This window comes from Dermacentor variabilis, chromosome 2 (assembly GCF_050947875.1).
Source record: "Dermacentor variabilis isolate Ectoservices chromosome 2, ASM5094787v1, whole genome shotgun sequence".
Classification (NCBI taxonomy): domain Eukaryota; kingdom Metazoa; phylum Arthropoda; class Arachnida; order Ixodida; family Ixodidae; genus Dermacentor; species Dermacentor variabilis.
This window is the reverse complement of record NC_134569.1, coordinates 263,519,795-263,545,459: the sequence shown is the minus strand read 5'-3', so window position 1 is coordinate 263,545,459 and position 25,665 is coordinate 263,519,795. Positions and strand designations below refer to the sequence as shown.

Below are 25,665 nucleotides of genomic sequence, written 5' to 3'. Positions count from 1 at the left end.
AGACACAACTCATAAGAAGTTCCCAGATCGTACATCTTTGGTTTTATTCCTAAGCAACCGTTTGTTTTATCTCTGTGCAATGGACCCCGTGCCAGTGGACCCCGTGAAAATGAGATCGAGCCCCTCTGCTTTTCTTATTGTTGTCATTGAAAGAGATGAAATTGTGAATTTAAATAATTCGCACTACCCTATAAAACAAACTGTGCCCACTTTGACAAGCCATATTATTCGAGAGCAATGTTTATCAGTACAAATTTGGTTGTGCATTAAAGATACATTATTTTGTATTACCCAAGCGGGAAAATGCTTTTTCCACGCAATCTTGGCAACGCCCATCACGGTCTATGAACCAAAGAAATTTAAGAGGAAGATTTAGCGAGGCTGCCTTAATTAAAAAACAACAGATCTATCGTCACATTGAAGTGACTACGTTGACTGATTGGGAAAATGACAAAACCAAAACGCCGACGCATTGCTACTTGTCTGCTACCTCATAAGGGACTGCTTAGCGCGGGCGAAGATGACCGTGGCCGCATGCTCTGCGCATTTGTCGCTCCTACCATTGATTGCTTTTCGAGGTGCATCCGTCCTCAAGTTCCCATCACACAGTCAATTGGATTTCATCAGAGAAGCATGGAAGGGCGCACAACATTGATCTGCCTTCCTAAAGCAACACGGCATTACGGTGACACCGCTTCTGAATGTGCAGTCAACCGCGCCAACGAAGCGCAATTAGCATTTTACTGCAGCGCAAACAGATACCTAAGAGGCCTGTAAAATCAAGTTTGGAGCAACTTAATTCTTCAATATTTGCTTTATCTCATTCTGAGTCCCATATGAACTTGTGAGGCACTAAACGTAAAGGATGGGAAGCTTTCGCGTTTAAATATAGCTGCCATTTTATAATAGATCCCGAGTCATGGTGTGGTCTACAGTCACTTTTCCTCAGGGCTCGTCTTCCAGATCCCGCCTACATTCATTCATACGTCCACAAGGGACATATGTTGCATGCCTCTGCTGTCTGCTAGGAGATAACATTGCTTATTTAGCAAATTCTCTCCTACTCATTATTCTGATTTTCGCAACGGCATAAGCGCAAACGTAATGACGTTATAGGTAGGCAGAAAATGGGTGACGAATGTGAAAGGCATCGTCTCTTTTGTTCACTCAAGTCTCAATGTACCTTCCCTTCAGTAAGGTATATGAGGGGACAAAAACGTGCAGATAAACTCGGCGGCTCCGCTGGACCGCGTGTGCCTGCTCGGTTGCGGCGTGTCGTCCGGCTACGGAGCCGCTCTGAATGTGGCCCACGTCGCGCGGGAAAGCACCGTCGCCATCTGGGGTCTGGGCGCCGTGGGCCTCGCCGTCGCAATGGGTGCTAAGGAGTGCGGCGCCAAGACCATCATCGGCATAGACATCAACGAGGCACGCTTTCTCAAAGGCAAGTGCGTTTGCAAGTATTGAGCGACTGCTTGGGCCAAGCAATGGCCTGCAATATACTGAAATAAATAAAATAAACACGATCCGCACTGCGGGACGTTAATGCTCTATCGTGGGAGGCTGCTGATAGCGCATGGATGGCGACCACAAGGGCGTTTTAATTTTGATGCCACGTAGAGCTTTTCTCCGGCAACAGCGCTTACTTACGCAACGTCGATGCTGCCGTTGTCACAGAAAATGCTCTGTCAAGCGAAGGTGGAGCCGGTGCCGCACAATGAAAAAAATCCTCTGGACTGAGTTGTTGTTAGGGGACCATGCCATCTGTCTTTGCATAAATGGTGTCTTAAACTTTGAGAATATTTCCCAAGTGAAGTCACTCCGGACTAGTAAACATTAGTGGAATTGCCCCAAGGGTAGTTTTAGTTTCTCATTTGCATGCCGCAGTGCGTGATTGTTTTCTATTTCATTCGCGGCACTCAAGAAACTGCTACAAAACTGTTAAACCCACGCCCGTCATTGTTTTTTTAAGTGTCGTCACTTTGCCGGAATACAGGGCTCGGCATTGCGCTCGCACTCCTACAGCCGTGATCTAGCGATACGCGGGCAGCGCACGTGGCTTTATTCAGTACACGAGGCAGTGGGCTAAATGTTGGCGCAGGACGCTGTGCTGTCACGGCGCGAGGATAGCGACGAGGTGTTTCCATTTCTGAGTAAAAATTTATAGCACTGACGCGCCCTGCTCATAACCTTCTGGTATTTGTAGCAGTTGAGGAGGACGTCGGGTTGAAAACTTGGGAGGTTAATTTGCATTATTTACAGTGAGAGTCAATTAATAGTCTTAAAGTCATTACGTGCCGGCAGCAACTCGGACGCTGCGGCCCGTCGCAAGAAGTTCGAAAGAGATGAATCAAGGAATGCTCTAGGAATGCTCTTCTGCTGCTCCCGGTCTGCGTATTTTAAGCCCTTCGGTGCCTCGAAGACACGTCACGTTCGGGCAATGGGAGAGCCCGCTCAGGTGACACCATTTCCGGCCAATCGGCGCGCCCGCTCGGGTGTCGTCATTTTCGGCCAATGGTAGGCGCCCGTGCGATGGAGTCACACCAGGCGAAGAGAGTCTCTGCTTGGTCCCCCTGCGGTCTTGCCTTGCTGACTTGCAATGCGCCGTCAGAATAGATGGATGGGGGCGACGCCGCCAGGTTTTCACGGCGCATTACAGCCGTCTTGCTTCGGGACCCACTTTACCCGCAACAGTGCCAGGCTCTCGCTTCACTTTCGGGAAGAGTCAAGCAGTGAATAGCTCCACCAGCGGCACACGAAGGGGGGGCCGCCAACATGGTTGCACGCGCCGCGCCTCAGGAATGTGGTATCCGTGCTTCTGCGCTCCTTAATTAGCTGTGGTGCGATTCGATGTGGTCTGGTGAACTCGAAGTAGGCTCAGGAAACGGTCCCGTATCTAACATATTGCGTACGGCTACGTTATGCAACCGGCGCTGCCAGCGTTCATAAACATTCCTTAAAAATAAAGCTTCCTAATAGGTACCTAAAAGGAATCTGTTATCTATAATTTTTCTGTACCAATAAAAACAAAAGGCAGAAATGCTCTCTGAGAGAACCGCTGAAGCAATTTAAAAAAAAAGTTATTCGAATTTGAAAGAGTAAGCTAAAGAAAGATAGCAAGACCAGAAACCAGAGTTTTCATGTAAGACACCATGCTCATGCAAAAGATCGCTGGAAATGGGTTAGCTTGTAAAAAATTAAAACAGGAACTTTAAGAATCCGTAACTCTGCGCTAACAAATTCAGTGGCACTTAAGCGGTAAATGCGATATAAATGCGTTAGCATTAAGTTGCATCTCTTTGAAGTCCCGCATTCATGATTTAATCCGCGTTCGCCACATGGCAAATTGTTGCTCAGGAGCTCGCTCGACACTCCTCCTGCCTGTTCGAGGGGCGAAGGGAAACTGACGGTGGTCTGGTGCAGACCTCCACCAGTTGGTGCAATATATTAAACAGTCAAACATCAATATAGCTAACCCAGATTTAACGAAACTCTCGATGTAACGAACAATTTTCATTTCCCGATTGTCGTTGCAGTAAATACTGTGCATTTTTCTCGCCTTTTTAAAACACATACAAACTAGCGGGAAAACGCGCGCGGGACGCCTGCGGCGGCAAAATGCACGCCCCGAAAGCGCGGGAGCTTTTTCGTGCCATGGGATTGATCGGTCCTACACCGATTTTTCGCGGCTTTACGCAGTGGCGAGCGAGCCGCGAGCACCGGAGACCAATGAGAGTGGTTTCATGACGTGCGCGGGGCAAACTGGTTTCCGACCGCTAGATTCGTAGTCATAGTATCAGGCGCGCTCGTTTCGTGCTATCATGTGCTCGCGTCAGCTCTCGCTTGCGCTTGTTTTGGTCTCGCTTATCTTGATTTTCATAGTTTGCGATTGTTCTTTTGCAATTGTGAGTCTAAACCGAGACGTCCCAATGGAAAGGTTTTTGGAGACCTTTCGCCACATCCGATTCTGTACGAGAAGACGGGCCTTGAATACAAGGAAGCGGAGACGACACCTACCACCTCATTCTCTTTGTCTTATAAACGCGATGACGCTGTAACAGAAGGCAGCGCACCAATATGGTTATGATTAGTGGCAGCGATGTGGTCATCTTCGTAAGACGAAGCTCGCGTGAAGAACGAAGGATGTAAACACAGCGCCGATCTGTCAGGAGATGAAGAAAAAAGCACACGATATGGCACAGCAGTGGCTCGCCGCCAGTTGGTGCGGACGCTCTACCGCAGCGTTATCCCGGCGGCGGCGCACGGCGCGCATTTTTCCCCTAGTGTGTGTGTGTGTGTGCCTGAATGAAGCAATTTCGTGACTCGGTTTCGATTCAACGAAATTTTTGCCCATTTCAAGCATGCACTTCGGAGCCTGTATGGCTAGCAAATCTACCAAAATACTGTAGAAATGTTTTCTGTTTTCAAAATTTATTTCAAGTGTCCTTCGCATGAAATGTTGGAGCGGCAAAAACACCGCCTAGGCGCGCGTGTGCCGCGATGGGCAGGATACACCACTGCCTCATTTTTAGCGTTGGTAAACAACTTGCTGACGCCGCGAAACTCTAGGAGAAACACGAGAGCTTGTGGTTACATATGCTCAAGGGGGATGAGGACTGAGTGAACGCGCAGAAAAGTGATCAAGCACGCGCTAGGGGCGGGGCAAGAACGCGGCGCCTATCTGCCATTTCCTTCCTGCTTCCGCGTCTCCATCTCCCGCGCGTCCGTGCGCTGGCCGAGCGCCTTATCTTGAAAGAAATCGCAATGCGGCAATTGCAAAGACCGAGCCGAGACGTTTGGTCCCTTGATGCGCATCGCGTTCCCGCGCTTTAGTTTTCGTGGTCGCATAATCTCAAGTTTCCGATACACGGCTCGAAGCATTCGCTCGCGTGGTGAGAGCCAGTTGTAGGCCGTCGAGTGGTAACTGTGAATGTTTGCCTGAACGCGCGTAACGCCGATAAAACTACGAGCCTTGCATCACGTAGTTCTGTATTCGCTATCCCCAGCAATGGCGTGCCTTTCTGGTGGAACTGTTGTGAATTTGTTTATTTTTCTATTTTTTCGCTGAGCTCTAATATCCGAATCTGTTGATCATATTGTTTTAAAGTGAAAGCTTTACTGGCCGCGAACTTGCGATTTCGCCGTGGAGGCGCTGCGAGGAGGCACATGACATCGCAACGCGCGTGTCGCCGCGGATATTTCTCTCTGCAGCTACCTAGTCCCTACTGCGCATGCGCCACTAGTAGCACCGAGCCACAGCTGTTCCGCCGCGCCTTTCCGCTGCCGCCGTTTGGAATGAAGCCACACCGCGTTCCTCGTCGTTGCGCTCGCCTCCGCTCGATTCGCCTGCTGCGTCGCATGCCTGATAACACGTCGGAGGATTGAAAAGGAGAGCTCGCGTGCACCGCAACCACAGTGGCGACATTCCGCCTTTTGCGGTGCGTTGTGGCGCCATCGCGCGGCGGCCACGAGAAACAATTTGGCAGGCGCCGCTGCGCGCCGCCACAGCCGTCCCACGCAAGACTCGCGGCCAAACAAGCAGCGTGTGAGACAAGACCGAAACAACGCACACCCGCCGTCATATTTTGTCATCATCAGCTAGCCATCGAGCCCGCTCATGAATTCTTTGTACCAGGAGGTTTCTTCAGCATATCAAACGGCTGGAAGAAGAGCTTCGGCAGCGCTTTACAAGCTCCTGCTTTGCCTCAATCCGCCGTACCTGTAGCGTAAAGTGAATAAGTAATAAAACAGTATGAGTGCGCACAAAAACGCGTGACTCGAATAGGGCATGAGGTGAAGTTCTTAGTGTAAATGTCACGTTTCACCACTGCATGTCTTGCTTTATATTGTGCCATAGTGCTAAGTGTACATACACAGGCAGTGGGGAGGACAATAGAATACCAAGCTTTATGCGTTATTTACCCACATAAAGTGTGTGTACATCTACAAAAATGCCAAAAATGGTCAAGATGACCAAAATCGGTGATAACTCCTATTTGTGGAGAGGCCTGTCATCCTCTTAGAACGCGCCACGGTACAAAAATAGCGGTTGACCGCATCATTTTTTTTGAACTGCTGTGTGTACATAAACAGCCTCGGTAATGTCACGTGGTAGTGACGGCAAAGAACGCAGTAGCAATACTGTGATACTCCAGTACTACAGCCGAACCTGTACCCACAGAAACAGGCTACGCTTAAAGCACAACGATAGCGGCGAACACAGTCGGCGATCGTCTAAATCTGATAAGCGGGTCAAGCGCATCAGCTTTTATATATAAGCCATCGAACGTGGTGCTTTCTCCTTCAGGAATCACTTCGTAGGCGACTTCACCGAGTTGTTGAACAATCCTATAAGGTCCCAAGTAGCGGAGCAAAAGTTTCTTCGACCGACCACGCTGGCGGATCGGTGTCTACAGCCATACTCTGTCACCGGGTTGATAAGTGACGTCGCGGTGACGAAGATTGTATCGGTCGGCGTCGTTGTGTTGTTGGTAGCGGATACGCATTCGTGCGAACTGGCGCGCCTCTTCCGTGCATAGAGACAATTCCGCACCATCAGTGACAACATTAGAACAGTCGGTGGGTAAAAGCATTGCGTCCAACGTTGTGACAGCTTCCGGGCAATGCACCAAGCCAAAAGGGGTGAAGCCGGTAATTTCTTGTACGGCAGTATTATATGCATACGTAACATATGGGAGAACGTCGTACCAATTTTTGTGGTCGACGTCAACATACTTGTAAATCATATCAGTGATCGTTTTGTTTAGCCTTTATCTGAGCCCATCCGTCTGGGGATGGTAAGCAGTGGCTTTGCGGTGAACTGTACCACTGAGAAGCATGATACCTTCTATGAGCTGCGCTGTAAATGCTGTGCTCCGGTCGGTTATAACCACTGTTGGAGCACCGTGGCGGAGTACGATACCATGTACAAAGAAGGTCGCAATATCATTAGCAGTGCCTCCTGGGAGAGCTCGTGTTTCGTTGTAACGTGTAAGGTAGTCTGTGTAAACAGCAATTCAACGGTTATCAGCCCTCGACGTGGGTCCAAGCAAATCTGTGCCAACCTGCTGAAAAGGGATCCGCGGAGGAGCCCCGGGATGAAGTCCAGCGGGACGCACGGGTGGTGTCTTACGTCTCTGGCAGTCGCGGCATGTCTTCAGGTATTGCTTTACGTCACGGTGAAGGTTAGGCCAGAAGTACTTTTGGCGTATGCATGAAAACGTCCGAGCGAATCCCAAGTGGCCGGAAGATGGCTCGTAGTGTGAGGCCGGCAGGATGTCGTCACGTAGTGAAGACGGCACTACAAGGAGGCTCGCGTTTGCGTTCGAGTGAAAACCCAATTTGTAGAGAACGCCATCGCGGAGAAAAAACGAGGATAACTTGCGGATGAACATACGAGGCGGCTCTGGTCGACGGTTCTCAAGATAGTCGATGAGAGGCCGGATTTATGAATCATCGCGCTGTTGCTTGCTGATGTCTGATACTGTGATAATGGCCAGAAATGCGTCCTCTTCATCGAAGTCGTATGGCGACAGTTGAGGTGGAGCACGTGACAGGCAGTCGGCGTCGGTGTATTTACGACCGGACTTGAACACTATCGTCATATCGTATTCTTGCAAGCGAAGACTCCAGCGTGCAAGACGGCCAAATGGATCCTTCAGACTGGCGAGCCAGCACAATGAATGGTGATCTGTCACAACTCGAAACGATCGGCCTTACAAATATTGTCGGAACTTAGCAATTTCCCACAGAACGGCCAAGCATTCCTTCTTCATACTGGAATAGTTCCTTTCAGCTGGAGACAAAGGGCGGCTTGCATACGCAATGACGCGCTCGACTCCATCATGCCACTGTACGAGGACGACACTCAGGCCGGCGTTGCTGGCATCCGTGTGCAACTCGGTGTCACTGTCTTCCTCAATGTGTCCTAGAACAGGAGGTGTGTGCAGACGTTTCTGGAGTTTACGGAAGGCCTCTTGTTGGTCCTGCTCCCAGACAAATGAAACATTATCCTTAGTCAACCGTTGCAAAGGTTCAGCTATCCGTGAAAGGTTAGCCACGAAGCGTCGATAATATGCGCAAAGCCCTTGACAACGGCGGAGTTCGTGTTTGTTCGAAGGTGTTGGAGACGAAACAACAGCGATGGTTTTGTTAGGGTCTGGTCGAATGCCCTCGTAGCTGACGACATGGCCTAAAATTTTAGTTCGTCTTACCCGAAATGGCATTTTTTCAGGCTTTAAAGACAGGCCAGCAGTATGAATTGCGTCATGAACTGCTTCTAAGCGCTGGAGGTGCTGCTCAAAAGTTTCTGAAAACACAACGATATCTTCTAAATAGACAAGGCGTGACTGCCACTTGAGACTTCATAGCACCGTGTCCATCATCCACTGAAAAGTAGAAGGCGCAGAGCACAATCCGAAAGGAAGGACCTTGAATTCGTAGAATCCGTCAGGCGTAATAAATGCGGTTTTCTCATGGTCATCAACCTGTCTTTGCCAGTAGCCGCTGCGAAGGTCCATCGATTAGAAGTATCGAGCATGTCGAAAGCGGTCCAAAGAGCCGTCGATGCGGGGAATGGGATAAACGTCCTTCTTCGTAACGTTGCTAAGCTTGCGATAGTCCACGCAAAAACGCAGTGCGCCCTCTTTTTTTTTCACCAGAACCACAGGTGACGCCCATGGACTGGTGGAAGGCTGTATGATATCGACGGTAAGCATTTGTTAGACTTGATTTCGGATGGCGTCTTGCTCTTTACGAGAAACACGGTAGGCGTCTTGGCGCACGGGTCTTCCACAGGGATTTGTAATAATCCTGTGTTTCGCAATAGGCGTTTGGTTGACCTTCGATGTTGAAGCGAAACAGTCCACAAAAGGCTGTAAAAGGCTTCGAATGCTAGCTTGTTGTTTACCTGATAATTTAGAATTCACATCAATATTGCTGTTGGCTGGTACGTCACAGTTAGAATCTCCATAATTGTGTCCTACAGTTAAACAAGCGGGAAAGTCACTGACTGGCTCCCAATAGGCCATGGCAGTTTTTGGGGTGAAGTGCTGGTATTCAAGTCTGAAATTGGTCCCTAAAATCTGAGCAGTCCGTGACGACAGCTGCAAGATGCCGCCGGCTACGCAAACCTGTCGAGCCAACAAGACTGACAGATTGCCTTCAGCGATTCCGAGATGGGAAGGATCATAGTCTGTTTCTACGGTGATCTACGCAGTACTCCGGGGTGGTAAAGTAGCACAGTCACCCGAAACGCGTAACAGCGTGAAATGTGGGTGGCAGTCGTCCGAATGAGTTGCGTGTTCGTTGGTAAAAGTGACAAGCAACTCGCGAAGATTTATGATTGCGCCGTACTCCCGAAGAAAGTCCATGCAGAGTATGACCTGTCGAGAGCACTCTGCCATTATAATAAATGAACCGACAAATGTGACCACACGAATTTGTACCCTCGCAGTGCATTTGCCGATCGGCCTGAGAACATGACCGTCGGCTGTGCGGAGCTTAGTTCCTTGCCACGGTGTCGTCACCTTGCGAAGTGCAGCAACCAGTTGTCCGCTCATGACAGAATAATCGGCACCAGTATCGAGAAGAGCGGTTACCGGGTGGTTATCTACAGAAACGAGTATGTCGGCTGAAATAGGCTCACGGTTTTCGAAGGAAGGTGTCGAAGGTACGCAGCCATCGTTGTCGTCGACATTATCGTCGTCGTCGTCGTCGTCGACGCCGTCGTCGGGGTGTCGGAGCGTAGGTGCTTTCGAAGTGCGTTGGACAGCGGCCCCACCCGCGGAGGTCGCTGTTCTTAGTTTCCCCGACTTGGGCTCGTGGGCCGGTTGCCCACGGAAGCGGATAACGTAGTGTAGTGGCTAGGTGACGCCGATCGTCGAGGAGGTGGTGATCGTCACTGGCGCCTCTGCGCAGACGGAGATGGGTCGTTGGCAGGGAGTGTTCAACTGATGCGAACTGCGCGTACGGCGACAAAGGTTGGCTGGCCAGATATTATTACGGTGTTAAAAACAGTCAGACGTGTATTTACAGAATATTTACAATAATAATATCAGCTGACAAGACGGTACCAAGCGCGCGAAGCCTGCAGAACATCGTCTTCTTCCGACGATGATTAAAACATCTTCTTCGTCAGCGTGTCACATGACCCCGGTGGCTGAAACACCGGCTCGGTGCTGGTTAAGAGGCGGGCGAGTGATACAACTTAACACGCGCGACGTGGACCACGTCGGAGTGATGCGGAGCCATGGCTGGCTCTAGAGGGGCGATTTCGTACGGGACGTCAGTTACTTGACGCAAGACACAATAAGGGCCGGAGTACCGTGAAAATAACTTCTCCGAGAGGCCAACGCGTCTCGACGGCGAACAAAGGAGAACCAGGGCACCCGGTGTGTAAGGGACGTCACGATGGCGGGCGTCATATAAGCCCCGCTGATTGTCCTGCGACTCCGCAAGTCGACGTCGAACAATATGGCTTGCTTCTTGTGCTTTAAAGATGGCTTCACGGGCGTACTCGGATGTGGAATTCAGGCTAGTGGGCAGAACGGTGTCGAAAGGTAACGTAGGGTCACGGTCAACCAAGAGGACGAATGGAGAGAAGCCTGCGGTATCATGGCGAGACGTATTATAGGCGAAAGTAACGAACGGCAGCGCGACGTCCCAGTCGCGATGGTCATCGGAGACATACATAGACAGCATGTCAGTAAGGGTGCGGTTAAGGCGCTCGGTTAAGAGGAAGCTTTAGCTCGGGCCCAACTCCGACGCGGCCTATTCAAATACATGTAAAACGCAAAAACGCTTTTATGAGATAACCCCTGGACCAATTTTGATGAAATTTGTTGCATTTGAAATAGAAAAGTAAATTCTAGTGACTGTTGGAAGCGGAATTTCGATTTAGGGCTTGAATTTTCCTAAAACGATTTTCAAATATTTGACCATTTGAAAAAAATAGAAGCACGAAGTTTACAAATTGATAGCTATGCATCAAAAACTGATATCGTGGTTCTGTAAACGGCATCCATTAGATCATTCAAAGCGGACAAATTCAATATGTCATTTTACATCTTACATGAATTTGTTACGTTGGTTACAACGGTTTTACAAAAGTTGTATTTCCCTATGATTAAATTTTTTTATATTCATGTGTAACATATCAATTTTGTCCGCTATGGATGTACTTTCAGATGCAATTCACAGAATTGTATTATAATCTTTAGCGGTTGAGTTACAGAGTTGTAAACTTGATAGTTTCGTTTTTTGAAAATGTTTGATTTTCGCCAATTTTTAATAAAAGATTGACGACCTAACTCAAAAATTCGAAACCAACAGTCACTAGATTTTAAGTTTTTCTTTTAAATGCAACAAACCTCGTCAAATTTGGTGCAGTGGTTGCCGAGAAAAACGAATTCTCTTTTTACATGTATTTAGATAGGAGCACTCGAGCTAAAGCTTCCTCTTAAACAGTTCGTTTGTGGATGGTAAGCAGTAGCAAGTTTGTGTTTAGTGGTGCACGAGTGTAGAATGGCATTGACAACTTTAGAAAGAAAGTAGCAGCCTCGGTCGGTAAGGAGCTGTCGAGGGGCGCCGTGGTGAAGGATGACGTTTTCTAGGAGGAAGTCGGCGACATCGGTTGCACAGCACGTCGGAAGAGCCCATGTGATTGCATATCGAGTGGCGTAGTCTGTTGCTACAGCAATCCACTTGTTTCCCGAAGCAGACGTAGGGAAAGGGCCTAAAAGATCAACACCTACACGTTAGAATGGTCCTGATGGTACATCAAGTGGTTGAAGACGACCAGCAGGGAGTGTGGTCCGTTTTTGCGGCGCTGACAGAGATCACACGCAGCGACATAATGGCAGACGTAATGGTATAGACCAGGCCAAAAGAAGCGCCGACGAACGCAGTCAGAAATCCGCGACACGCCAAGGTGACCTGCAGTCGGCACATCATGAAGCTGGGCGAGAACAGTCTGACGCAGATGCTCAGGCACAACGAAAAGTCGGGCAGGACCATCCGGGCGCTTGTTAGAGCGGCACAATATACCATCTTGAAGTTCAAACATGCGAAGGGAAGGATCGGGCGTCGTTGAAGTGAGCCGTTGAAGAAGGTGTTGCAAGGAGGGGTCACGACGTTGTTCGGCTCCAATTTCGCGAAAAGCAGCCAGAGAGAGAACGGTGAAAGGTATGCAGGCCGCAGAAACGTCAGGAGGGTCGACAGCATGGCGCGACAAGCAGTTCGCATCTTGATGTAACCGGCCGGTCTTGTATACAACGGAATAGTGGTATTCTTAGAGGGGAGAGCCCAGCGGCCAAGGCGCCCTGAAGGACCTTTGAGGGACGAAAGCCAACACAGAGCGTAGTGATCAGTGATGACTGTGAATTGGCGGCCGTACAAATAGGGGCGGAATTTACCCGCTGCCCAAACGAGAGCCAGACACTCGCGTTCGGTGATAGAATAATTGCTCTCGGCAGAGGAAAGAAGACGGCTGGCGTAGGCAATAACACGTTCTCGCCCTTGTCGTTTCTGTGCCAAGAAAGCTCCAATACCGTGGCCACTGGCATCGGTACTGACTTCTGTTGGAGCTGACACATCAAAGCGAGCGAGAATGGGCCCGGACGTAAGCAGCTCAATCAGCTCGGTGAAAGCACCAGCTTGCTCAGGGCCCCAAATGAATGCAGCGTCTTTCGTGAGGAGCTGTTTGAGAGGGCGCGAAATGTTCGCAAACTTTCGGACAAACCGACGCAAGTAGGAGGAAAGGCCCAAGAAGCTGCGAACATCCTTGGCACATGTTGGCGCGGGAAAGTCTTTGACTGCCCGTGTTCTATAGTGATCAGGGCATACACCAGAAGAATCGACAAGATGCCTGAGCACAGAAATTTCACGACGACTGAAGTGGCACTTGAACGAATTTAGTTGTAGCCCTGCCTGACGGAAAACAGATAGGATCGTCGACAGGCGCTCGAGATGTGCCGCAAAAGTCGGAGAAAAAACGACCACGTCGTCCAGGTAACAGAGGCAGGTGGATCACTTGAAACCGTGTAGAGGGCGTCCATCATTCGTTCAAATGTGGCCGGGGCATTACATAAACCGAAAGGCATCACTGTGAACTGATACAGGCCATCGGGAGTAATGAAAGCTGTCTTCTCGCGGTCCATGTCGTCGACGGCAATTTGCCAGTAGCCAGAGCGTAGGTCAATGAACGAAAAATATTGTGCTGAATCCAGGAAATCCAGGGAATAGTCAATGCGTGGTAGCGGATAGACGTCTTTCTTTGTTACCTTGTTCAGGTGTCGATAATCGACGCAACATCGCCAACTGTTGTCCTTTTTAACTAGTACAACAGGGGATGCCCATGGGCTGCAAGAAGGTTCGATGATGTCTCGTGAAAGCATCTTGTCAACTTCGTGTTGGATGATATGTCGCTCAGTAGGCGAGACGCGGTAGGGTAGCCGATGGATCGGGCTCGCATCACAAGTGTTCATTCGACGTTTTACGACAGATGTTTGTCCTAGAGGGCGTTCTCCAAGGTCGAATATGTCCCAGTATGAGGCAAAGAGGCAACGTAGTTCTTGAGCATGCTGGGGAGGAAGGCCGGGAGCAATCATTTTTGTTAGGGCGTTCAAATCTGAAGGGACAGGGGGCGAAGCAAGAGTTCAACACGAGGAGCTGTCACAAGTTAAAGCCGAAATGTGGTAGTCCCTAGCTGGCCTTATTTGTGCCAGGAATATTCCGCGCGGGACTACTTGTGTACCGAGTCCAAAGTTCACAAGCGGAAGGCGGGATGTGTTGTCCTAAATGGTAAGGACCGTGTGAGGGAAAGCGACGTTATGCGAGAGCAGGACATCCGGATTAGGAGATACGATGTAGTCACCGTCTGGGACAGGTGGAAAGGGGCAAACACCTATGTAGGTAACGGCACGGTGAGGGAGGTGAATATGCTCTGTGGAACATAGCCGTATCGGAGCACTATCGCGAGGGTCAATACCAGCAGGTAGAGCGAGTTGCACGACACCAGCAGAACGGTCTATCAAAGCGGAATGTGTAGACAGAAAGTCAAGGTCAAGGATGAGGTCGTGAGGACAGTGCTCTACTACATAAAATAAAACAGAAGTATGATGTCCGGCGACACTCACGCGAGCCGGACACATGGAAACAAGGGCTGGCATTCCTCCGTCGCCGACTTGGACCACAGGCGAAGGGGCAGGAGGAAGGACTTTCTTGAGACGATTCCGAAGCTGAGAATTCATCACAGATACGTGCGCGGCAGTGTCAATCAGAGCCGTAACAGGTACACCATCCACGTTCACGTTAATGAGGTTCCGATGTGTGGGCAAAGTAAAAAGAGAATTTTCGCTCGGGTCGGTTTGGCAGCATCACCTCCAGGTGCTGCACCCGTTAGTTTTCCGGAAGGGTGCACCGGAAGAAACTAGGGCACAGTGATCGGCGAGATGGGGACGATCGGGAAAAGCGGCGACGTGGGGAAGGAGAGCGGCTAGAGCAGGTAGGACGAGAAGTGTCGCTAGAATTTGCTGGCTGCGTTTGCGCGGCGAACCGGGAAGCAGCATGAGGGCCGTGGGGTGGGTGGTAGGACCAGGGGGTCGAATTCCACGAAGACCTTCAGTGACGTGAAATATGGCCGATACGTACGGCCACAAGTGAAGCGTATAGGCCTGTCGTCTGGAGTATGCCATTCGGCCGCGTTGCGATACCGCGTTGGGGCATTCAGGCTGCGCGTGCGTATGGCAGTGCTGGACGGAGTGTAGTCAGGACGATTAACTGAGCAGACGTTGTCAAGCCAACGTTGGCCAATTCTTGGTGCACCACGGACTGTATCAATGAAACGGTCGCCTGGCAATTGTCGGGGCCATGGGTGGGGGTCGTGGCAGGAGATGCGGCTTCTATTTCACATCGGATGACATGGAGGATGTCATCAGAGCGATTGGATGTGGACGGGCTGCGGAGGTCTTCGCAGGTGGACGTAGCAGCCGTGTTGCGAAGGAGGGGAAATGGCTGGGCAATGCGGCGACTCTTGGCTTCTTCAAAAAGCCGGCATTCGGTAATGATGGCTTGCACAGTGGAAGAATTCTTGAAGACAAGGAGATGGTAGGCATCATCTGCTATGCCCTTAATGACACGTGCAACCTTATCTGGTTCGGACATTTTCGGATTCACTTTGTGGCACAGAGCGAGCCCGTCCTGGATGTAAGTGAGATAGGATTCTCTGCACGCCTGGACATGCGAAGCGAGGTCTTTTTGGGCGGCGCGCGGACGTCCAACTGGCTTGCCAAACAAATGTTTGAGTTTGTTTTGCAAATGTCCCAGCTGGTAAGTTCCTCCTCGTGGGTCTGAAACCAGATGCGTGCCGTGCCCACAAGGTAAATATCAGACTCGTGAGCATGATGGTCTAGTCCCAGTGGTTGCTGGCGCTCACCCGCTCATATAGTTGAAGCCAGTCTTCAACATCATTGTCGTCGGTGCCTGAAAAGGTTCCTGGGTCGCGGGGTTGGGCTAGAATGACGGTGGGCGTGGGTGCCGACGGGCCCGAAGCATCCTTGCCTTGAGCTGGCATTGTAGATGCAACCCAGGAGCACCCGCTGCGTAAATCCGTCTTGATTATGGTCCCGCAACCTCCGCCAAAAATGTTACGGGGTTAAAAACAGTCACGTGTATTTACAAAGTATTTGCAATAATTATATCAGCTGACAAGATGGTAGCCAGCGTGCGAAGCCTGCAGAACATCGTCTTCTATCGATTATGATTAAAACATCTTCTTTGTCAGCGTGTAACAATATTACTGCATTTCTCTCGGGCACTCTCCCTCACTTAGGCGACGAGCGCCAGGGTGATAGCCCTGGAGTCCTATTCTTCGGTAGTAGCTGGCACGGTACAAGTGGCCCGCTTGGCCACAGTGGAAGCAGAGTGGCTGATAGTTGTGCGCCAGACGTATGACTTTCGCGTATTTATTCGGGGGCTCGTGGACCCGTACTTATTTGTACGTGAAGCTTGGCCCTGGAAGTCGCACAGCAGTACTTCAGAAGAACGAGGGTTACGGTGGTTCCAGGGTTGCGCAGGTAACCTCACTGCTTGCGCATAAGTCAGTACGGGAGTGGCTTCAGGTCTGGTTTACACGAATGGCTGTGCTGCGTGGCGGACTTCTTCGAGGATGATATCTGTGAGGGATGTTACGGTCGGTTGAAATCGCACTCCCTGTAGTCTATCGAGATCCTCACGCGCGACACTACGCACAAGTTGTCGAAGCGCATCGGTGTCATAGGGCAACGAGAGAGAAGATGCTGATTCCAGACTGATTTGGCGAACGTAGACCGAGAAGCGTTGCTGAAGCGCTCGCTTCATTGTTGTCGCCTCACTGACGAACTGAGCTACTGCAGCTGCAGGCCTTCGCATCAGTCCAGCGAACAGCTGCTCTTTCACTGCACGCATCAGCAGACGTACTTTCTTCGCTTCTGTCATGCCAGGGTCAGCACGCTCGAAAAGCCGTGACATGTCCCCTACGAACATGGCTACGCTTTCGTTCGGCCTTTGAACCCTATTCTGAAGAGCTTCCTCTGCTTGCTCTTTTCTTGCGGGACTGCTGTACGTATCCGATATCTGCCGTTGAAAATCTTGCCAGGTGGTGATGGATGGCTCGTGGTTAGCGAACCATGTTCAAGCAGAGTCCTTTAGGGCAAAGTACGTGTTCCTTAACTTCTTCTGCTCGTCCCAATAATCGACGTCAGCAACACGATGGAAGTCATTGAGCCTATCTTCCACGTCCTCAAAAGGCTCACAATGGAACGGCCGCGGCCAGCGTGGGGTGCGGAGAACCAGCAACGCAGGAGGCTGTTCCATACCGTAAGTCTCCTGTGTCTGGCTTGCGGTTGTGCTGGAGATCCTCGGCAGATCTTGCAGGTCGTATTCCGGAGGCAGTCTTTGAAGCCGTCGGCTTTTGCGTAGGTTGTTCGCTTCCAGTTCCTCGGGGTCAGAGTACATACACGTGTACCCCGCACCTCCACCAGTTTGTCACAGACAAAGCCACAAAAGACTTGATTTGATTTTGATTTTGTCTTCGGTCGACGCTATAGATCTTTTTCTATAACGCTGTCCTGGCACCTCGTCGTTGTTTTCTTCTAGGAGCCACCAAACATGCCAAGCATATGACACAGAATTGCACCAAGTGGCTGTCAGCTGTATCGAGGTCGCTGCAATATAAATAAAAAAAGGCGTCAATTGCGGTCATGAACAAGGAACGGATTACACAATTTCAACAATGTTAAAGCAATAAAACCTATGCAATACATCAAAACATAAGAAATGTACATAATAAGCAACATAAATAATACTTCAAACATGAGATACAGTTTACAGCCCTTAGTTTATGTTTATGAACGTTGGCATGACGATAATGTAAGTGAGCATTTTACGTGAGCACGTAAGTTATTCTAAATTTTCACACTAGCAAAACCAACGGTTAGTTTGCCATAATTGCTGCGTGATTTTGGAAGTCAAAGGTCACTTTGTGAAGAGAACCTGGTTGTGTTAGGATTAGCTAGGCTATTCCTGCCAATGTATAATGTAGTTATAAAGGGAAAATTATATAAAGTAATTGTGGATTTTTAACAAGGCGGTAATATCGATGCCGCGGTCGTACCAGATAATTTTATTTACTGTGAGGATACTTAACTCGGTGAAGATGGGGGTAACATGAGCGTTATAAGGAGCCGAAGTGATGATACGGACAGCGTTATTTTGGATGTGCTGCAAGGGAGCTATATGACAGCGATATGTTTGAGCCAAAGAACTGATACGGTAATTTAAATGGATAGAAACAAAGGCATAATACAATGTCAGAAGAGTGCGCTTTTGAAAGTAGTGTCTGGCCCTTCAAATCACCCCGATATCATAAGCGGCTTCTTTTTGTGAAGCTGACATGCAAATTACACTTGAGAAAGGAGTCTACTTGAACACATAAATATGAGCAGTCATTAAATGATAATATTGGGTGAGAAGCTATGCACAATGGTGGAAGATTAGGTCGAGGTTTACTGTGTGAACTAAAAAACCATAAGCTTTGTTTTCTGAGGGTTAATTACCATTTTTTTCGCACCAACTACTGATATTATTCAGTTCATTTAAACGCTCAGTTAGCGTATAGATGTCGTTATGGGAAGCGTCAACACTGGTGTAGTCCGCGTACAAAAGACATTCTGTAGAAGTTAGGCAGTTTGAGAAATCTTTAATGAAGATTATAAATAAGAGGGGACCGAGTATGGACCCTTGTGGAACGCCAATGGTAATTATTTTTGTATCAGCCCTCCTGAAATGCAGACCTGTATCTGTCAGTCGTTTAAATAGCTTCGCAGTAGCTCTAAAGATGGACTTGTTATGCCGTATGCGCTGAGTTTAGTAAAGAGAATGTTGTCATTAAGGGAATGGAATGCTTTTGAGTAATAGATAGACAGATCCTACGAATCTGCCCCCATCAGTTTCCGCTTTGATCTTGTCAGTGAGGGTGTTTAAAGCTAGGTTAGTAGAGTATCCAGCACGGAAACCAAACTGTCTCGGTGTTAATAGTTGGAACTTGTCCAAGTAGTTAGGCGCTGTGCTATTAGTTTTTCTATTGCTTTACTGAAACACGGCAAGATGGATACAGGCCTGTAGTTTGCTAGTAAGGTGGCGTCTCCTTTTTGTGCACAGGTATTATTTTTGATCTTTTCAAGTCACTAGGAAAAACGGCAGTTTTAAAGATTAAATTGATAACGTGACTGTAAGCTTCACATGTGCTGTCAACTAGTTCTTTGATATGATACAACCATATGGAATCTAAACCAGGACTACAATTTTGAAGATTCAAAATTGTTGCGCGAACTTCACTGCCTTTACTTGGGAAGAGATAAAATGATTGTTGTGAAAAGCGCGACATGTCAGTGTCATTACCGCCAAGGATATCAGGCACAGTAGCAAAAAAGTTGCTGAATGCGCATGCAATATTGACACGTGTACTTATCTTTATCGGGCAACCACGTTTCGCCGCCTAACAAATGTAATCGCACAGCATGGGACGCGCCTGCATGTATCCGAAGGTTCTGGAAAGTTATCGATGCTTCTATCCGCTGTCTGTTGTCGCCGAGACTTATGTTATCTGATTTCATCACCTGACGCGAATGGTGTAGAACTTTGTGGAAGGCACGCGGGTCCGAACGATTAGTCTGGAACATTCGACGACTGCTCTATAAAAGCCGACGCGCTTGACCCGCAGATCAGATTTCCGACGTTCGCCGACTCTGTTCGCCGCTTTCGTTGTGCTATAAGTGTAGCCTGTTTTGTGGGCACAGGTTCGCCCAATAAAATCTAGTTTTGCCTTTCACAGTATTGCTACTGTCTTCTTAACGTCACCACCACGTGACATCTGGTGGAGGTGCTTGTGCGTTCATGTACCGAACGCCCCCGCAAAGCCGCGATCCAAGCCCGAAGCCCGAGGACAGAACCAACATCGCCCAAGACCAGCGTGCTAGCCGCAGACTGCAAGGACTGCCCCCAGAGCACGGACTTCTACCTGAGGCGACAAAGAAGATCGTTGTCAATACAACCCCAATGGCTGCCCCAGCGTCCCCCGTTATCCTACAACAACCTCGGGACCCACCAACCTTCCATGGAGCAGCGACTGAAGACCCGGAATCATGGCTGGAGACCTACGAACGAATCGCAACATTCAACAACTGGGACTCCGACGAGAAGCTGCGGCATGTCTACTTCGCCTTAGAAGACACCGCAAGAACTTGGTTTGAGAACAGGGAATCGACTTTGACAACGTGGGACCTGTTCCGTACCGGCTTCCTACGCACCTTTACAAGCGTCGTGCGCAAGGAAAGGGCTGAAGCTATGCTAGATGCCCGAGTGCAGCTGCCAAACGAGAACGTCGCCATCTTTACGGAAGAAATGAGCCGTTTGTTCCGCCACGCCGACCCGGATATGGCCGAGGAGAAGAAAGTCCGCTTACTGATGCGTGGTGTAAAGGAGGAACTTTTCGCCGGGATGGTAAGAAGCCCACCGAAGACCGTCGAAGAGTTTCTTCGTGAGGCGACGAACATCGAGAAGACACTGGAAATGCGGAACCGGCAATTCAACCGCCGCACGAATTCAACAAGCTACGCTAGAGTTCAGTCACTGGCCACCGACGAGCTGCGCGAGACTATCCGAGCGGTCGTGCGGGAGGAGCTACAGAAGCTGTTCCCGTCATCACAGCCTCAAGTGGCTTCGATTGCCGACGTCGTACGTGAAGAGCTCCAACAACAACTCGGAGTAGCCCCTGAATCGCCGCAGCCTCAGCCGCAAGCGATGACATACGCCGCCGTCGCCCGCCGTCAAGGTCTCCCTCCGCGACAACGCCAGGGCCCTGTAACGCCGCAATTCCGTCGTCCACCGCCGCCGCCGCCAGCACGCCCACCCGTCGCCCAGCGCACCTACGCGAGGAAGACTGACGTTTGGCGCACCCCCGACCACCGCCCACTTTGCTATCACTGCGGAGAAGCCGGGCACATCTACCGCCGATGCCCATACCGGGAGATGGGACTCCGAGGGTTCGCCGTTAACGCGCCGCGACCACAGATTGGCGAACGACCTCGCGATATCGCCGACTACCTCGCCGCCACACAGTGGAACCCTCGACGACCGTCCCGTTCGCCGTCACCAGGCCGCTACCTGTCGCCGCAGCGCCGACCATACACCGGCCCAGCCCGGGGCCGCTCTGCGAGCCCATATCCGGAAAACTAAAAGCAGCAACCGATGGAGGTGCGGTTGCTGTTCGTCGAACTGACGAAGATCCTCCGCCGCCGACGAAGACGACGAAGAGACCATCTCGACGACATAATAACGACACGCCGCCGTCCCGACGAAGTCAGGAAGCCAAGACTACACCGACGAAAGACGACTTGACGACGCGACGTTCCAACATCAGTTCAACACGACGCAGCCGTGATCCAACGCCAAGACCTAACTGCAATGCCAGACAAAGAACAACCGACCTCGACGTGCTTCTCGACGGCCACGCAGTCACTGCCTTAGTCGACACAGGGGCCGATTACTCCGTAATGAGTGGACACATCGCCGCCCAGTTGAAGAAAGTTAAGACCGCATGGGAAGGCCCTCAGATTCGCACCGCTGGAGGACACCTCATCACGCCGACTGGGATCTGCACGGCAAGAATAACCATTCATGACCGGACTTACCCTGCCACCTTCGGTATCCTCCAACAGTGTTCACGAGACGTCATTCTCGGTATGGACTTCCTGGACCAACACGGCGCAATCATCAACCTGAAGTCGAAGTCAATAACGCTGTCGGAAGATAAATCAATGCCGCCGGAGAGCCCTCGTATTCACCACGCCTTGAGTGTGCTCGAAGATCAAGTGAGCATCCCGCCTCGCGGCAGCATTGTTATTTCGGTCAGCACCGAAACACCCATTGATGTAGAAGGCGTCATCGAAGGCGACCAACGTCTACTGCTAGACCGTGAAATTTGCGTCGCAAGAGGGATCGCTCGACTGCATGGAGGGAAAACTGAAGTGTTGCTGACAAACTTCAACCAGGAGTTCAAGCACATCAACAAGGGCACGACGATCGCGTACATCGAGGAAATTCTGGAAACAAGTAATGCGTTTGTCCTCTCGGATTCCGCCGCATCTACCCCGACGACCATGGTTCCCGAACCAGACTACGACATTAATCCAAATCTCCCTATGATTAAGCAACAGCAGCTCAGAAGTCTGCTCCAACGATACAAAGGCTGCTTTTCGACGTCATCGAGGATTCGACAAACACCAGTCGCCAAGCATCGCATAATCACCGAGGAATGCTCTCGACCACTCCGTCAGAGCCCTTACCGAGTTTCGGCGCGAGAACGTGAAGCTATAAGAGAACAAGTCGACGAAATGCTGCGCGACGACATCATCCAGCCGTCGAAAAGCCCGTGGGCATCCCCTGTTGTCTTGGTGAAGAAAAAGGACGGAACCCTACGTTTCTGCGTCGATTATCGTCGTCTGAACAAGATCACGAAGAAGGACGTATACCCCCTCCCACGGATAGACGACGCATTGGATCGGCTCTGCAATGCTAAATACTTCTCGTCCATGGACCTCAAGTCTGGCTATTGGCAAATAGAAGTCGACGAAAGAGATCGCGAAAAGACCGCCTTCATCACCCCAGACGGCCTCTACGAGTTCAAGGTTATGCCATTCGGACTGTGATCGGCGCCTGCAACGTTTCAGCACGTGATGGACACGGTTTTAGCAGGATTGAAATGGCAGACCTGTCTGGTATACTTGGATGACGTCGTCGTCTTCGCCGAAAATTTCGACGTTCACCTTAGGCTGCTTGCAACAGTACTAGAGGCCATCAGGTCATCAGGACTTACTCTGAAGCCGGAAAAGTGCCGCTTCGCTTACGAGGAGCTTCTATTTTTAGGCCACGTCATCAGCAAATCTGGAGTCCGCCCCGACCCGCAGAAGACAGCTGCCATAGCAAAGTTCCCACAGCCCATCGACAAGAAGGCAGTGCGTAGATTTCTTGGCATGTGTGCCTACTACAGGCGATTTGTCAAGAACTTTTCACGCATCGCTGAGCCGCTGACGCAGCTAACTAAATGTGACGTCGAGTTCAAGTGGGAAACGCCGCAGGCCGACGCCTTTCAAGAACTCAAACGACGCATGCAGTCGCCGCCCGTACTTGCGCACTTCGAGGAGCACGCCGATACCGAAATCCACACTGACGCCAGTAGCCTAGGCCTCGGTGCCGTCCTAGTCCAGAGAAAAGATGGACATGAACACGTGATAGCTTACGCTAGCCGGTCGTTGTCAAAAGCGGAAGGCAATTATTCTACAACCGAAAAGGAATACCTCACCATCGTTTGGGCTACAGCGAAATTTCGCCCTTACCTATATGGCAGGCCATTCAAAGTCGTCAGCGACCATCACGCCTTGTGTTGGCTAGCGAATTTAAAGGATCCCTCAGGACGGCTGGCACGGTGGAGCCTTAGACTACAAGAATACGACATCACTGTAACATACAAGTCCGGACGAAAACACTCAGACGCCGATTGCCTATCCCGCGCCCCCATTGACCCGCCGCCGCCAGATGACGAGGATGACGACGCCTTCCTTGGAATAATAAGCGCGGAAGACTTCGCCGAACAACAACGAGCGGACCCGGAGCTTAAAGGCCTCGTCGATTATTTGGAAGGGCACACCGACGTTGTCCCCAGGGCATTTAAGCGCGGATTATCTTCCTTCACGCTTCAAGACAGTCTACTCGTGAAGAAGAACTTCTCACCAGTCCGCGCCAATTACCTTCTTGTTGTCCCGTCAGGACTTCGTCCAGAAGTATTGCATGGCCTACATGACGATCCGACCGCCGGACACCTCGGATTTTCCCGGACACTATCGAGGATACAAGAAAAGTATTATTGGCCGCGCCTGACCGCCGACGTCGCCCGTTATGTCAGAACATGCCGAGACTGTCAGCGACGCAAGACACCGCCGACAAGGCCAGCCGGCTTACTACAGCCAATCGAGCCTCCTCTCCGACCATTCCAGCAGATCGGGATGGACTTGCTGGGACCCTTTCCGACGTCAATAACCGGAAATAAGTGGATCGTCGTGGCGACGGACTACCTCACCCGCTTCGCTGAAACAGAAGCACTGCCGAAAGGTAGCGCAGCCGAAGTGGCGCAATTCTTTGTCGAAAACATCCTGCTGCGACATGGCGCCCCAGAAGTCCTCATCACCGACCGAGGAACGGCCTTTACAGCGGAGCTCACCCAAGCCATTCTGAAATACAGTCAGACAAGGCACAGGAGGACAACGGCCTACCACCCGCAGACGAATGGTCTTACGGAGCGGCTGAATAAGACCCTCGCCGGCATGCTAGCGATGTACGTCGACGTCGAACACAAGACCTGGGATGCCGTCCTGCCGTACGTAACATTCGCTTATAAAATGGCGGTACAAGAAACAACACAGATCACGCCGTTCAAGCTGGTCTACGGCAGGAACCCGACGACGACGCTCGACGCCATGCTGCCGCACGTCACTGACGAGGAGAACCTTGACGTCCGTACCTACCTCCAGCGCGCCGAAGAAGCCCGACAGCTCGCCCGCCTGCGGATCAAGAACCAGCAGAGGACCGACAGCCGACACTACAACCTCCGACGACGCTTCGTGGAGTACCAGCCCGGTGACCGTGTTTGGGTTTGGACCCCTATACGCCGACGAGGACTGAGCGAGAAGCTTTTGCGTCGCTATTTCGGACCGTACAAGATCATCCGACGTATTGGCGCACTGGACTATGAGGTCGTGCCAGACGGTATTTCGCTATCACAGCGGCGCCGCTCACGACCTGAAATAGTCCACGTTGTGCGACTAAAGCCCTACTACCAGCGTTAATGAACTTTCGGGCTTCGCGTAACTCACCTTTGGACTTTGTTTCTTTTTGTTGTTACTTATGTTTAATAAGTATCCTTTTGTGTTTCGCTCTCTTATATTTGTAGCATCGGGACGATGCTTTTTAAGAGGGGGTATTGACACGTGTACTTATCTTTATCGGGCAACCACGTTTCGCCGCCTAAAAAATGTAATCGCACAGCATGGGACGCGTCTGCATGTATCCGAAGGTTCTGGAAAGTTATCGATGCTTCTATCCGCTGTCTGTTGTCGCCGAGACTTATGTTATCTGATTTCATCACCTGACGCGAATGGTGTAGAACTTTGTGGAAGGCACGCGGGTCCGAACGATTAGTCTGGAACATTCGACGACTGCTCTATAAAAGCCGACGCGCTTGACCCGCAGATCAGATTTCCGACGATCGCCGACTCTGTTCGCCGCTTTCGTTGTGCTATAAGTGTAGCCTGTTTTGTGGGCACAGGTTCGCCCAATAAAATCTAGTTTTGCCTTTCACAGTATTGCTACTGTCTTCTTAACGTCACCACCACGTGACAATATCTTCAGGATTTGTAAGTATGCAATCTTTTTCTTGAATATTTGTTATTCTATTCCTTGTAGGATTCTTATTCAGCAACGCGTTAAGTTTCTGGCATTACTTTCGGGAATCGTTCCCGGTTTGATTTATTACATTTTCATAGTACGCTTTCTTCGCATGTTTAAGTAGACATGTCAGTAAGGTGCAATACTTCGTGCACCGAGGCTTCCCTTTAAAGGGAAGCTGAAGAGTCTGTCGAATTCAATAAGACGCTCATATACGGATGTGGGAACCTTATAAACCATGAAGGTAAAATTTTGGGGGGGGATTTTTCACTTAGGAGCGACGCAATCGTCGGTTAAAATTGCGCTGTAGCTCCGCCCCCCGTCGAGCGCCGCGCGCTGCTGCTGACGCTGACGATGCGAGCGGAGACCGGAAACCGCGGCTTAGTGACGTCAACACCGGTGTTCCGCTCCTTCGCAGTCTCCGCGACCGTGCCTGGCCACGCTTATTTCTGCGTGCGTGCCGTCCTAATCTGCTTCGCTCGAGACTACATTCCTTTATTTGTGTGTATATAGGAGTGGTAGTTGACGTGCGCAGCATCAATTGAACTTGTAGGCCGATCGTGGCGGCGTTCTGTGCAGCCTACGCTTGCACGAACACCAGCGGCCGCGACGATGTTCCGATGTTCCATTAGT

General features: G+C 50.4%; 1 protein-coding gene across 1 annotated transcript in view; it reads left to right on the top strand.

The window, feature by feature from the left end:
- The window catches only part of LOC142570780 (alcohol dehydrogenase class-3-like), a 705,744-nt gene that overhangs the window by 490,429 nt on the left and 189,650 nt on the right, over nt 1–25,665 (top strand). Inside the window, exon 6 of the mRNA XM_075679113.1 lies at nt 1,225–1,441. Coding sequence (XP_075535228.1) covers nt 1,225–1,441 — 217 coding nt within the window. The remainder of the gene's footprint in view (nt 1–1,224; nt 1,442–25,665) is intronic.